General features: G+C 31.0%; 3 protein-coding genes across 3 annotated transcripts; 2 read left to right on the top strand and 1 right to left on the bottom strand.

Moving 5' to 3' along the window:
* The first annotated feature begins 316 nt into the window (after nucleotides 1-316).
* LOC112770716 (uncharacterized) lies at nucleotides 317-4,563 on the top strand. The gene is made up of 10 exons (XM_025815097.3): nucleotides 317-969; nucleotides 1,334-1,487; nucleotides 1,594-1,777; nucleotides 1,913-1,983; nucleotides 2,330-2,467; nucleotides 2,565-2,656; nucleotides 3,130-3,401; nucleotides 3,567-3,652; nucleotides 3,852-3,953; nucleotides 4,153-4,563. Exons 1-10 carry the CDS (start codon nucleotides 872-874, stop codon nucleotides 4,312-4,314), a joined length of 1,359 nt encoding a protein of 452 aa, XP_025670882.1. The 5' UTR covers nucleotides 317-871; the 3' UTR covers nucleotides 4,315-4,563.
* Nucleotides 4,564-6,441, bottom strand: LOC112770718 (protein THYLAKOID ASSEMBLY 8-like, chloroplastic). Its single transcript, XM_025815098.2, has 3 exons — nucleotides 5,383-6,441; nucleotides 4,899-5,291; nucleotides 4,564-4,815 (listed from the first exon to the last, which is right to left on the bottom strand). The coding sequence occupies exons 1-3, from the start codon at nucleotides 5,734-5,736 to the stop codon at nucleotides 4,780-4,782; spliced, it is 783 nt and encodes a 260-aa protein (XP_025670883.1). The 5' UTR covers nucleotides 5,737-6,441; the 3' UTR covers nucleotides 4,564-4,779.
* LOC112770719 (uncharacterized) lies at nucleotides 5,905-6,519 on the top strand. The gene has a single exon (XM_025815099.2). The coding sequence runs from the start codon at nucleotides 5,905-5,907 to the stop codon at nucleotides 6,406-6,408; it is 504 nt and encodes a 167-aa protein (XP_025670884.1). The 3' UTR covers nucleotides 6,409-6,519.
* Nucleotides 6,520-14,739: the final 8,220 nt, after the last annotated feature.

Genomic DNA, 14,739 nt, shown 5'->3' with positions numbered 1-14,739 from the left:
GGATGTTTGGATAAATTCCTTTAGTAATTTAGTAATTCAGGGTTGAGATAATTAATTTAATAAAATAACTATTTAGATTTTTTTTTGTATTAGCCCAAATTCAAAACTCATGCTACATTTTGTTAAAATTTTTTATTATCTTCATAGCAGAGTTGCAATAAAAATGATGTTTTCTACAAATTTAGTGACTCTTCACCAAAATAATTCTATTTTTTAATGGTTGTCATTCTATTAAAATTTTAATATCAAGTAAAGCAGACATAATAAATAAATACAATCCATTCAATGATGTATGGTATTATTTTGAGGATTCGACAAATAAATAAATATAATGAAATAGGTAGATGGCTTGCCCAATTATGAGAGAAGTTTAAAACATTTTACTTGCTTGTTTTGAGATACAAGTTGAGCACTCTTCTTTCTTAATGTGTTTCTCTTTTCATTATTTTGTTTCCTTTGGCACACGCAGCAACATCTCTATTGATTGTTGTTCTAATTTGTGCGTGCTAAAAATATAAACAAAATATAACAAAAAAGAAACAAATAACAAAGAGAATTAGAGTGCCATGAAGCAATAGTTCAAATAACATAGTCTCCTCGTACTCAATTAAGAAGTTAGGGGTTCGAATCTCTATATCTTCGATAAAAAAATAAAAAAAAAAAAAGAAAGAAAGAGGAATAGAGGATCACAATTCACAGGAATTGTAATGGGGAGAAGAATCAAACATTATTATTATTATTATTATTATTATTATTAGAAAAAAAAAAAAAAAAAGAGAAGTGAAGGTGGCGCTCATGACTGATGAGTGGTGAGTAGAGAGAGGCTCTCACAGAAACTGTAGAAGCATACACAGAGAGAGAGATCTCAAGCATGAAGAACAGCAACGACGACGACAATAAGCAGCAAAACGAAGACTCTGCTGCCTCCGTAGATTCCCGATTCAACCAGACTCTCAGAAATGTTCAAGGGTATTATTCTCTCTCGATCTCCATAATTTCGCTTCTTCTTCTCGGGATTCAGATCACGATTTCTCATCGATCAAACTCTACGTGATCTGTGCTTAATTTTTGTTCTCACCTCAGAAATTCGTTTAATTCTGTTCTATTATCGAATTTTGTATTCGTAAATGCACTTAGATATCACGGATTTACAGAATTAGGATCTTGTGTTCTTCATTTCCTCGTATATAGTGTGTTGATTTATTGATAGTTTAACTCCTTTTACGTTTTCCTTAGAAAATTTATATATCTGGTTTCACCTACAGGGGAAGCTTATAGGATGTAGCTTAGATACGAATATATTGATGGAAGTTTGTGTTGTTTCTTTGTCAAGGTTACTCAAGGGTCGTAGCATTCCTGGTAAGATATTACTAAGCCAGAGGGTAGACCTGCCAGATACCCCAAATTCATATTCGCCGCCTTCTTATGAAAGGAGCTCACCATTAAGTGATACCGGCACAAGTGATCACACACCTGAGACACTAGAGGTCATTTTTGTGTCTATATTTCATAGTTATATTGCCTCTATCAATTTCACTTCATGGATCATGGATGAGTAGCACTTAACCCGTGAAAGTTCTACTCGAAATATAGGAGGAAGTTCGTAGTACAAGTAAACCAATTGCTTCTCCTAATGAGAATGTGTTAAAATTATCAACTTTACGCATAGAGAACCCGTCTGAAGAAGTGCGGAAATCTTCCGTGAGTGCTAGAGCTACGGATTCTGCAAGAGTGATGAAATTCAATAAGGTGCTCTCCGAGACAATGGTTATATTAGGTATCTTAATTTACATATTTATTTTCTTTCATGCCATTTATTTCTGTTGTCTTTCTTACTCCTGTATATGGGCAAATCCAGTTATGGAAGAATCATCTGTAATTGTAAGCTGCTTACTTTAAATCTATATTGTAGATAAGTTGCGTGAGTTAGCTTGGAGTGGTGTTCCAGATTACATGCGTCCTACAGTATGGAGACTTCTCTTGGTAGGCTTACAATCTTAAGCTCTTTCTTGTGCTCAAGCTCATGCTTTCATGATAGCCATTAGCCATATCAACCATAAGATGCATGATATCAATAAAAGTTTGGTGTTTAGTTCAGAATGTGCTAGGATATGAACGGGGATTTTTATTCATAGCTGAAATTAGTACTAAGATCAAAATTATTTAAAACAAGACCGCACTGAAGCATTTAGAAAAGAAACTTGTGGATTATTTACCCTATATATTAAATTGTTAAGTTAATAGATCAACATTATTTGACCTCCTGTAAGTCTGTAACAATATGCATAGTTTCTCATCTTCTTGGAAATTTAAAGATTACTGACAACAGGGATATGCACCACCTAATTCAGATAGAAGGGATGGGGTTTTGAGGAGGAAGCGCCTAGAGTATCTTGATTGTGTTTCGCAGTATTATGATATTCCTGAGACAGTTCGCTCAGATGATGAGATCAACATGCTCCGCCAGGTATTATCTGTTATAACTTAATAACATATTTCCAACTTGATTATTGGTGAAAATAAGTTTCTTCTTCTTTCTAACACTTTGCTTCGTGTATTTGTAGATTGCGGTAGATTGTCCTAGAACCGTACCTGATGTTCCATTCTTCCAGCAACAGCAAGTCCAGAAGTCACTCGAGCGTATTCTTTACACATGGTTAGATATTTTCAGTACTCTATTTTGTGGCACAGATATTTTCTTACTTTCTGTTTTTTAAAAGAAGAAATACATATAGCTACCCTTCATATATATGTTCCATTTATTATGCAGAATTATAATCTTGATTAACACTGTTATCAGATTCCATTCTAGTGGGAATTAACATGTGAAGAAGCCTATATGTATACTTCAGAAGGTGTTGGGAATACTTGCTCTGTTCCAGAGTACCTTTACTCTGATTATCAGTTCAGAGCAATAGCTTACTTAGGAAAAGTATATAGGAAAAAGAACCTACAACCAGAATAGATCTTTCTGTTTTAGGCTCTTATTTTTCCGATTTTAAGTATATCAAACTTTTTCCCTGGTTGATACTCCGGATCATACTTTGTTTTGACTAATTTTTTAATGCTAATTTTTTTTGTATTATTATTATAGTCATTTACTTATATGACTTATTGTTCTTCTGCCAGGGCTATTCGGCATCCTGCCAGTGGATATGTACAGGGGATAAATGATCTTGTTACACCATTTCTAGTCGTTTTCCTATCAGAACACTTGCAAGGGGGTATCGATAATTGGTCAATGTCTGATCTATCTGCAGAGAAAATTTCTAATATAGAGGCTGATTGCTATTGGTGCTTGTCAAAATTACTGGATGGTATGCAAGACCATTACACATTTGCTCAACCAGGAATTCAGAGGCTTGTTTTTAAGTTGAAGGAATTGGTCAGGAGGATTGATGGTAAGCTTTTCTTCGGACTCATTAATTTTTCCATAATATCTGTGTATAATTACACAAACTTAATGCCTCATCATCGCACGTGGTTTGTATCTGTATTATTTCGCCATGCCTCTAAAATAGTAATACAATCTCATACGTCCTGGTGAAACTTTTGAACCGTGCCAGAGCCTGTTTCAAACCACATGGAGCTTCAGGGACTAGAATTTCTTCAGTTTGCTTTCCGCTGGTTCAACTGCCTGCTAATCCGCGAGGTTTACTCCGAGAACTACTATTTTGTCTTTATAAGTGCTTATTGATTATGAAAAGCTTCGTAAATGAATCTTAAAGTGATTTAATATCAAGTCCCAAGCACTTCGAAGTCTGATGGTGAAAAACTAAAATTAATAAACTACACAAATTTTGCATGATTTAACGATTTTGCCTAATCTGATATCTGATTTATGTAACCAGATACCCTTCCATCTTGTCACACGCCTCTGGGACACGTATCTAGCTGAAGGAGATGCCTTACCAGATTTCCTTGTGTATATATTTGCCAGTTTTCTTCTAACGGTGAGATGCCATGCTTTGGCCTTTTCTTATAAAATCAAATTCTAACTAAATGCGGACCCAGCATAATAATTTATGTCCATCAATTAATTTCTTCGTGCATGTTTATTAGCTTGGTACACCAGCATAATATGCATCCTTTTTCCACATTTTTCATAGTTTAATATGGTTAAGATAATATTCTCTGTTATGGTTTTCTCAGTGGTCAGACAAGCTGAAAAAGCTTGATTTCCAGGAGTTGGTAATGTTCCTTCAACACCTTCCAACTCACAGCTGGTCTCACCAGGAGCTCGAGATGGTGCTTTCCCGTGCATTTATGTGGCACAGCATGTTCAACAACTCTCCGAGCCATTTAGCCACTTGATCAAGCAATTGTGATTTTTCTGTATCTAGTTTTTTCTCCAAGAGTCCTTTTGTCCTTTTTTTGTGTGGTTTGATCTTATTGATGAACTATGTTTATAACCAATTTTTACCTGTATCTTGTAAAGGAGAGAAAAAATAAATAGGAGGCAGAGAGAGACTATTTGTTGTACTAATTTTTTTACATACATACATTCTACTACTAATATTCGGCAACTAATGGCAATTAGAATTCATTTCCGCAGCAGAAAAATTATTCAAGTCACCGATTTCATATTTTAGTATATTAATGGTCACTTATTGATTATAAGACACAGCAGTACAATACATAGAAACTATGAGTTAGTTGATTCTCAGGATTTGATTCAAATTGAACAAATTGAAACCAGCATTTCAACAATGCTGCATTGTTGCACAGCACACTCCAACAAGAAGCAGCCGCCAGCCTTCCATCCAAAGCTGGAAAATTTCATGCTTCTGCGATATGGAGTGATCTCTTTTTTGCCTATAGACAAAAATGCAAAATTAATACAAACACAATTCTATACAACAAAATACGTACGATTGAAGATTGAATATTGATCTTACATGTTTCTGTTTGTGCTCCACTTCTTGAATGAACTTATCAGGATAGTCCACAAACTGAAAACACTCTTCTTTCAAAGCCTCCGCCATCTCTTTATCTCCAACCTTCTCAAGGTTCCTAATTAGTATCATGAATGTCAACCTATCTGGCTTACACCCCAATTCCTTCATGGAACTGTATATCTCCATGGCCTTCTCCATCATCCCCACCTGTATATACGCTCCAATCATCTCCGTATGCATCCTCGTATCCGGTCTCAACCCTCTCTCCATCACTCCACAGAATATCCCCTCAGCCTCCTCAATCATCTTCCTCCTCCCCAAAAACATTATCATATCAGAGTACAATGATAACATCGTACCATACCCTTCCTCCTCACGAATTAACTCAAAAACCTACACAATAGTATTTATCTCAGAAACATTATCCAAACATAACCTAACATAACACAAAAGAGTATAGTACTAGTATATTAGTATTAGTTACCTTGAGGGATAAATCCAAGTAGTTTTGTCGCTGCAACTCAGATAACACATCTAAAACATCGTCCTTTAAAAGCCTAGTGAACCTTTCTTTCAGAATTTGATCTATTTTCTGCGGTGAAGATTTTGCTAGCTTAAGTGCTTGAATCACTTGAATCGCTTCTTTTGATATGACCTTAGAAGGTGGCTTCTTCTTGTAGCTAGCACGAAGACCGCAATTAATCTTAATCCTCCTCTCATTACTCTTTATCCTTACGCTAATCTTCGATAAACACGGTAAAGTTATAGGCTTGAAACGGTGAATCGCAGAACCCTCGAAACTCCATTGAACTAACGAAGGTCTGGCTGTTATTATCATATTCAAACACTGAAAGGGTTCACACCTACACAAAACGAAGATGATAAAATAAAAATGGGCCGTGTTGGGCTTTACATATAGGCCCGTTTTCGATCATAGGCCCAATAACAAAACAACAAGTACGCGAGAGTGGAGAATCGAGTTGAGATTTTTTTTTTTTTTGAGGGAATGGGGTTATCGGCTTCGAAGCGAGTGAAGAGTTCGTTATCGAACTCGCCCGAGTTTGACTCGGCCTGCGACTCAACGTTCTCGCACTGCCTCGATCTGACTGAGCACGCGTTCCCGGGAGTGTTGCCTTACCAACTCAACAGCGCCGCCGAGCATCTCCACGGCCAGCTGTCCACTCACGCGCTCATCCAGAGGTGGGTCGACGCGCCACCAGATCGTTCCCAGGTTGACTCCGCGCTGCGCCGCGTCACAAACCGATCCTCGTCGAAGTCCGGCGATGAAATTCTTGGACCTGTGATGTTCAAGGATTGGGCTCTGGAGCTGTACACTGATGCTGTGCTGTCCGGCGCCGGAAAAGCGCTTCTGCTGCGGGTTCCCGTCGGCGTAGCTGGTATCGCCGGAGTCGGAGCCGTCACTCACGCCGGAGGACAAGTGGTTGGGACTGCTGTTGGGGCCTACTCGCTTGGTGTTGCAGTCTCTATTTTCCTTGCTTTATCTGCATAATTAAATCATAATTGTATATATTATTATTATTGTAAAATTTTTATTGTGGTTTCTATTGTATGTGAATATTATTGCGCTAAACAATAAAAATATAAATGTGCGCTTACTGCCTTTTCACTTTTTATTTTTTATAGAATAATATCCCAAATAGGTTCTCAAAAAATTTACGATGGAATAAATTTGTTCTTAATAAAATTTAACTAAAATTTTGTCACTAATATTTTTAGTTATAAATTAGATACGTCTTCGTGGTAGTTTGATTTAGTCAAGACGTCCTACGTTAAAATCATAATTGTATATATTATTATTATTGTAAATTTTTTTATTGTAGTTTCTATTGTATTTTGTATGTGAATATTATTGAGCTAAACAATAAAAATATAATGTGCGCTTGTCTTTTCACTTTTTATTTTTTATATTATGGCAAAAATGATTATTCAATAGAATGGTGAATTTAAGCAGTTAAGAATTGATAAATTATTGGGGGTAAAAACTTTATTTTTATAGTGTTTTATACTTTTATGTTTTAAAATTTTCGAACTACATCTATTAAAACATTTAAATTGTTCAGCGGCCAGATATATACTTGCAAATCTTTTTGTTTCATTTTTACTTTCAAAATAATAATAATAATAATAATAATAATAAATTTAAAAACAGAAAACTTCATACTTTGTTTGCTACTTGGCCTTCAATGCAACTTAGCTATTTACAGCTCAAAATCAATGAAATATAGTTTTTAAGTAGTGGTGAACACGGATTGGTTTGGTTCGGGTTTAAGGTAAAATAAGAATCGAATCGATTAAATTGTAATTAATTTGGTTTTGTTTGAATTTACGCTTTTTTGTGCATTTACCCGAATCAAACCAAACCGATTAAGAATGAATTGATTCGGTTCGGATAATTGGATACCCGATGACTTTAAAATTCATAAAAAATCAAATTTTTATATTAAAAATTCAACAAATACAATAAACATGTAACATCAATAGAAATAATTCAAATATGTTAAACACTAAATATATTAAAAACTAAACTTATTAAAATTTAAACATATTAATAGTGAATAATCTTTATCTAATGGAAATACAAAATTGCAATAGAAAACTCACTAAAATTCATATATTTAATTAATATATGATCGGGTTCACGGGTCAGTTCGGGTTTCACACCCCCAAAATCGATACCCGAACCAATCACTAGCAAATGTCATCGGTTTGGTTCGAGTTAGACGCAATTACCCGTTGATTTCATAACGAATTTAATTTGTTTGGTTCGGATTCGGACGGGTAATCGGGTACCCGCTACCCGTGCTCGCCCCTATTTTCAAGTGTTCATAGACATTTGGTCATATTTTGTGTTTTAAATAAACTGTCTCTTTAAAGACTTTGTCACATATAACACTAATAAATTACGAGTTAATAGCCAAAATCGTTCTTAAAATATACTTAGATATCTATTTTCATTTCCGAAAGATAATTAATCTGGTCGCGTTAGTCCTTCCGTCATCTCCTGCGTCATTGACATGATCTGTTAACTGCTAGCGTGGCCCTTGCTTAGGTACCATTTTGTTGCTAATAAGATAAGTTTATTAAATCAATTCAAATCGTTCCCTAAGTCGATAAATCCTAATCCCAAATTCAAAGAATCGAACCTTACCTCTATAGCAAATTCCATATTCCCAGGTTGTCTCTGTTACCGCCCGCGTCACTGCTTACACCTTCAACATCGCCATCGTCTGCGCGGTAGATTTATTAGTATTTGTGGTAGGAATTAAGAATTGAGGATTAATTAGTATGTTGGATCTGCGAAACGAAGGCAATTATTGGCCAAATTAGCAATGAGACCTTGAAATCTAAAGATCCAGCAGCAGCAGGAACCCTCGAAACCAGAATCACAATGACAATGTAGAATTAGTAGGTAAGAATTCATAAATTTGAGAAATAAGAAGCGAAGCAATGGTGAAGCATACACAAGTATAGATGGGAATACCAAAGAAGTGATGGCCGCTGATGTTAGTGGCAATCTTGTCTCTCTTCATTGCCATGTTTTCTTCATTAGACCCACTATCGTTGTCGACAACAACCACTTCGTAGACCAAGACAATCAATTTTGCTCCTCTCTCCAACTCATAAACGCTCCCTTTCCCCTTCATTTCATGAAGTTCAAGCTCATTCTCATGGTTTTCCACAAGCTCTCCCTTTCAAGTACGATCTTCGTCTTTTTTAATTTTTTCCCTTCGCCAATTGAATTCAGAGAGGAAAAGAAATGTTTTTTTGTTTTGTTTTTGTTGTTGTTCAGGTGGTCCTTTGTTACTGATGGAGTTGACTTTTCTGCTGAGGGGAGTTGGTATTGATGTTTGGATCATAAATCAAAAGCCTCCAGAACTTGACCAAGTCATTGCCGTTCTGAAGGAGAAAGTTTTTCTTGTTCTTTTTTTTAGATTTGGGATTATGGTTCATGAACTTAGAGACTGATTTAAATTGATCTAATAAATTTATTTTATCAGCAATAAGAAGATGACGAAAGAATTAATGCAACTAAATTAGTTATTATTTTAGGACGAATTTAATTAATTTTATCTTTTGAAAATGAAAATGAAAATCAAAATATTGTTTAGAGACAATTTTAACTATTTACTCAATAAATTACTGGTTTAATTTTTCTTTAGTTTGTAATACATATTTTCCACTCAACACGTAATGCATTACGTGGTAATAGTAAATTAGTAATTGACAAATCACTAGTCAAGGTCCTCTTAATACTATATAAATTAATAAAAATATTTTTTGTACATTAAAATTAGTCATTAAAATCAACTACCAACGTATTTATGTATAAATACATATATAGTTTAATTTATTTTTAATATGTATTTATATTCTAATATGTATTTTATAATGATAACTAATTTTAATAGCTAATTTTAATATACACGTAGCATAATATACTTCCACCACAAGTACCTGCAGTTATGATATATCTATGCCTAATTAGTAATTAGCGTTAATGCAACTAGATAGATAGCTAATAATAATAATGAATTACAGAGACAGATTTTTGAGGATGATTATTATTGTAAAAAATAACAGTAGAAATGATATTTTTTTGTTTTCTATATTTTTTATGTAATTTTAAAATAAAAATATTAAAAATAAAGTTAAAAAAAATACAGACCAAACACGATATAATATCTGTATTTATTTTTATATATGACAAAATACATAATAATTATATTATATTAATATCTATTATATGTTATGATCAATTCCACCCACTTATGAACTTTTCTCTGAAAGCTGTGTAAAAATAATTAGTATATATCTTCTTTTTTCTCATATATATTCATGATCTATGTTCCTGTTGTATTAATAAAAAAATAATATTATATGATTAATAAATATTTTTTTTTATTTAATTAATAATATTTATATTTATATTTAGAGTATTTTATATACAATAAATATATATTTTATATTTAAATTTTTTAAAATTTATACACATAAATTAATAAAAATTCTTTAATAAAAATAATTTAATATTTATATTAACTAAATAATAATTAAAAACACTAAAAGTTGCTATCCTCTAAAAATTTTTCATTAATAAATATGTCAAGGAAAGGAAAGCTCTATAAAAGTTCCGACTTGCTTTATATATAATTGGGCTTTGGCTTGTCAAATTTCTAAACTCTAATAGGTAACTTAATTAGACACGTATTTAAAATTAGGAAAAAAAAAGTTACATTTATTTGTGTGCCTATAAGACGATAAAAAATATTTTAGCAAATAATAAAAATTAATTTAAAATTATCTTATTTTATATTTATTAATTATTATTGAACTAATTAAATAATATTAATTATAATATATATATATATATATATATATATATATATATATATCAAATTATAGATATTAAATTAAATACGATAACTTTTGATTATTGTTTGTCTGATATTATCTTAATACTATATATCCATCGTTATGGACTATTGATGAGTGTTCTTAGTTATGCCATTATTAGATTGAGTAAAAGTTCACTCAATATGGGTGCTTAACAAAACAAAAAGCACCATTTCTTAAATGTTGGAGTTTATTAATTTATTTTAATATATATTATATTTTAATATATAATTTATATTAATAATTAATTTGATTGTATATTTAGTATAATTATATTTTTAAATGATTCAAAGAAGAAGCTCACAAAGAATAGAGAGCAGCAGCCGGAAAAAAAATAAAGAATTAAATTATTAAATTGCCTCCCTGAAAAGCATACAACAAATTTATTAAGAAGAAAGTAAACTTGCATGAAAATAAATAAGCTTACAATAAGATGTAAAATTTAAAATTTTAAATATTGTAGCTCCCACATGAATTGACTGGGCCTTTCGTTTTCCACCAATTTAAATGGTAGCTAAATTATATACAAGTATACAACTCATGTCTTTTCAATCATGAATTAAAAAAAAATGCATTCTATAGAATTCATAAAACTATAGAACCAAATATATATAAAATTGCCAAATACAATAATATTCACGTTTCTTATCCATTACATCTTTTAAGATCACCATAAAACCTTACGTAATTTTTGTCCGCGAAAAAATATAATCATTTATATTATATTATTTTATTAATTAAAATTTTTAGAAAAATATGGTATTATAATATGATTTTTTTTAAATATATCAGATATATCTATATTCTAATAATTTTAACTGTTAATTTTAATTATAAAAATATATATAATATATTAATTATTAAAATTAACCGTTAATAAAATTACTAAAATATTGATATTTTAAGTACATTCAAAAACATTTTTATAATATGATATTAGAGTTCTATACTTAATTAAAAGATATAGAATTTTATTTTTAGTAAATTTAAAAAATAAAAAAGTATAAAACAATTATAAAAAAATAAAGTATATGCAAAAATTAAATAAACCAAAAAATTCTCTTATTAAAAAAAATTTAAAAATATAACTATTTATATTATTTTTGTCTATCAATTTAAATCTTTTTAAAAAAAATAATATCATGACATTTTCAAGTCAAATCTCAATGTTTTCATTTGCCCTTTCCTTCTTTGGTTATCTGAATACTAATAAGAATATATACATATTCAACCTTTTCTCATCATATATATATATATATATATGTATGTTGTCTCATCCTAGCCTCTCTACCTTCCCTTCACCACATGTTGCCTCCTCATAATTAAAATTGTCAAATTCAAAGACAACTTTGATATGTTAATACTAAAAGTTTTTGGTAAATTAAAAGAACTATATTGAATGAAATAATCATGTGAATCAAATAAAAATAACCAGTGCAAGGATCCATAACTTCATAAAGTAGGGTTGGCTTATCTTTTTTTGGTACAAGTTTTTGTTGCCATTGTTGACTTGTTATGCTCCTCATTAATGAGAGTTATTACAGGGTCAATTAATAAATGGATGAGAATTATAGTTATTAGATGAACTGACCTTTTACTATTAGACTTTCTATTTGTGTAATCTTTTGTATCTCATTCGTTGGGAATTATTTTAGGATTCACTACTTATATACAATTATACACTAAGTAAAAATAAATAACTTTAAGATTGTATCTTAATTTTATTTGCGTTTAAACTCTTCAATTAAAATATTATTTTTACAATAAATTTTTCAATTTGATTCAATTCGATTCGATTTGAAAAAAAAAAAACTTTCACTCAAATACATTTAGTTTTTTCACATTTCACAATGTAAAATATTATTTATGTATTATTAATAAATTAAATTATTAATTTAATAACTTTAAATATTTGTAGGGAAAAAAACTGTGTTCAAATCATTATCTCGTTTATTATTGTAACAAAATGATAAAGGAATAACATCGTACCAAAATCAAATTAAGCCATAAAATAATTATGTTATTTATTGTTGGACCACTGTTAAAAAAATTTAAAAAAATGATCAAGTGAATTAATATAAAATCAAAAAACACTATTTTATTTTTATTTATATATAAAAGATACAATCGAGGATTACTAATGAAGAGGGTAATCCATTATTATTATGACTAATTATAGCATCGTTATTAATTTTTTTCTTCCAACCTCATAATCAAATTATATTCCAATTTCCAAAAAGCATAGAACATAAGAGTACTAAAAGAGTACTATAATTAAATACAAAAGGAGTACTAAAAGAGTACTAAATTTTAACACTTAAATTTAATTTTTAAAAAAAAATCATAATCAAAGAATGTTAAAATAATATAATTTTAAATGATATAAATTTTTTTAAGTAATTTTTATCTAAATATAATTTTAAATAATATAATCTAAATAACGTTTATTTTATTATACAAAATTAATAAATATAAATCATGTTAATACCAACTCTCTTCTTATCAAAATCAACGATTCAGTATTGCATTTTTTTTTTGCTGTTGCCCTACCCATCCTCACATTAGATCTTTATTGCTATTGAATGAGTGGGGTGCCGGAAGAAGGGCAATGATGAGTGGGGTGCCGGAAGAAGGGCAATGAAAGATGAAGTGGGTGCTGTAAGAGGAGGTAGGAAGGATAAGATCCTGTTGCGAAAAAAAAAAAAATTATTTGGCAGATAGTGATAGATCGATGGAAGGAAAAGAGTGATATATTTCCGAAGCAGAAAATATGAAATAATCAGAGTAGACAAGCATGCAGGAATTTGGAATTTATGTGAATTTCAATGAGAGTTAATCCGAACGTGATTTTAATAAGATTCAAAACAGGAAGGTCTATGGAATCTGTGATTTTAATAATCACAAATCTAACTAGTGAAAATATGATATTTAAACACTTATAATAATTGTATCGAAAATCTTTAATACGGGTTGTGAGATGGATTAAGAAATGAGGTAGTACATTTATAATAATTATACCGAAAATCTCCAATACAGATTGTGAGATGGATCGAAGAATGAGAGAGTATTGAGGAGGTTTTTGCCAAATCGTCTAAATGGAGCAACAAGAATGATGGCATAAGGGGTAACAGGAATGATGGTATAAGGGGTGAGAAATGAGGAAGTACCTGACGGGGTCTTTGCCTCCCCTTATGTGAATTTAGAAAGGTCTATGAAATTTGTGATTCCAAGGATCACAAACCTAACTAGTGAAAATCTGATATTTAAACACTTATAATAATTGTACCGAAAATCTCCAATACGGATTGTGAGATGGATTGAGAAATGAGGAAGTACCTGAGGAGGTCTTTGCCAAATCGTCTAACTGGAGCAAAAGGGGTGAAAAATGAGGGAGTACCTGAGGGGGTCTTTGTCTCCCCTTATGTGAATTTTAATGGGAGTTAACTCGAACGTGATTTTAACAAGATTCAAAATGGGAAGGTCTATGGAACCTGTGATTCCAAGGATCACAAACCTAACTAGTGAAAATATGATATTTAAACATTTATAATAATTGTACCGAAAATCTCCAATACTGGTTGTGAGATGGATTGAGAAATGAGGAAGTACCTGAGGAGGTCTTTGCCAGATCGTCTAACGGGAGCAACAGGGGTGGTATAAGAGGTGAGAAAATGAGAGAGTACCTGAGGGGGTCTTTGCCTCCCCTTATATAGCTAATGATAATTAGCTCATCTTATCTTATTTGGCTAAAATGAGGGAGGTATTTAAATTCGAATGTTTGTTAGAGATTGTAAAACCGTCATCATCTTATTTTATCTAACTAAGATAAGGGCCCTTATATAGCTAATGATAATTATCTCATCTTATCTTATTTGGCTAAAATGAGGGAGGTATTTAAATTCGAATGTTTGTTAGAGATTGTGAAACCGTCATCATCTTATTTTATCTAACTAAGATAAGAGATGTATTTGAATTCGAATGTTCTGTGTAGGAAATCAATTGATTTTCTAAGAAACACAATTTCAAAATTCTCGACGGATGTAATGGATCGAAATTGGAATTGCAAAAAAGTTATTACGATCAATAAAAGATCTAATTCGTTATTGTTTTTATTTTTGATTATTAATAAACATAATAGATGAATGATAAAATAATAATTTATAAAATAAAAAATAATTTTTGTAATTAAATAAAATATATGGAGTTAATTTGTAATTAAAATTAGAAACGGACTATTTAGCCGTTATTAAAAAACTTAAAAAACATATTTTGTTATAGGACCATTTAATGGTCCAAACGTTCTGTGACCATCGAATTTGGTGCCCTGTCTTTACTCTTTACTATTATTAGACTTTTTATTTGTGCAATCTTTTGTATCTCATTGGTTGAGAATTATTTCAGGATTCACTACTTAGGGCAATTTACG

This window comes from Arachis hypogaea, chromosome 18 (assembly GCF_003086295.3).
Source record: "Arachis hypogaea cultivar Tifrunner chromosome 18, arahy.Tifrunner.gnm2.J5K5, whole genome shotgun sequence".
In the NCBI taxonomy this organism is placed as follows: domain Eukaryota; kingdom Viridiplantae; phylum Streptophyta; class Magnoliopsida; order Fabales; family Fabaceae; genus Arachis; species Arachis hypogaea.
This window is presented reverse-complemented; position numbering and strand designations above follow the sequence as displayed.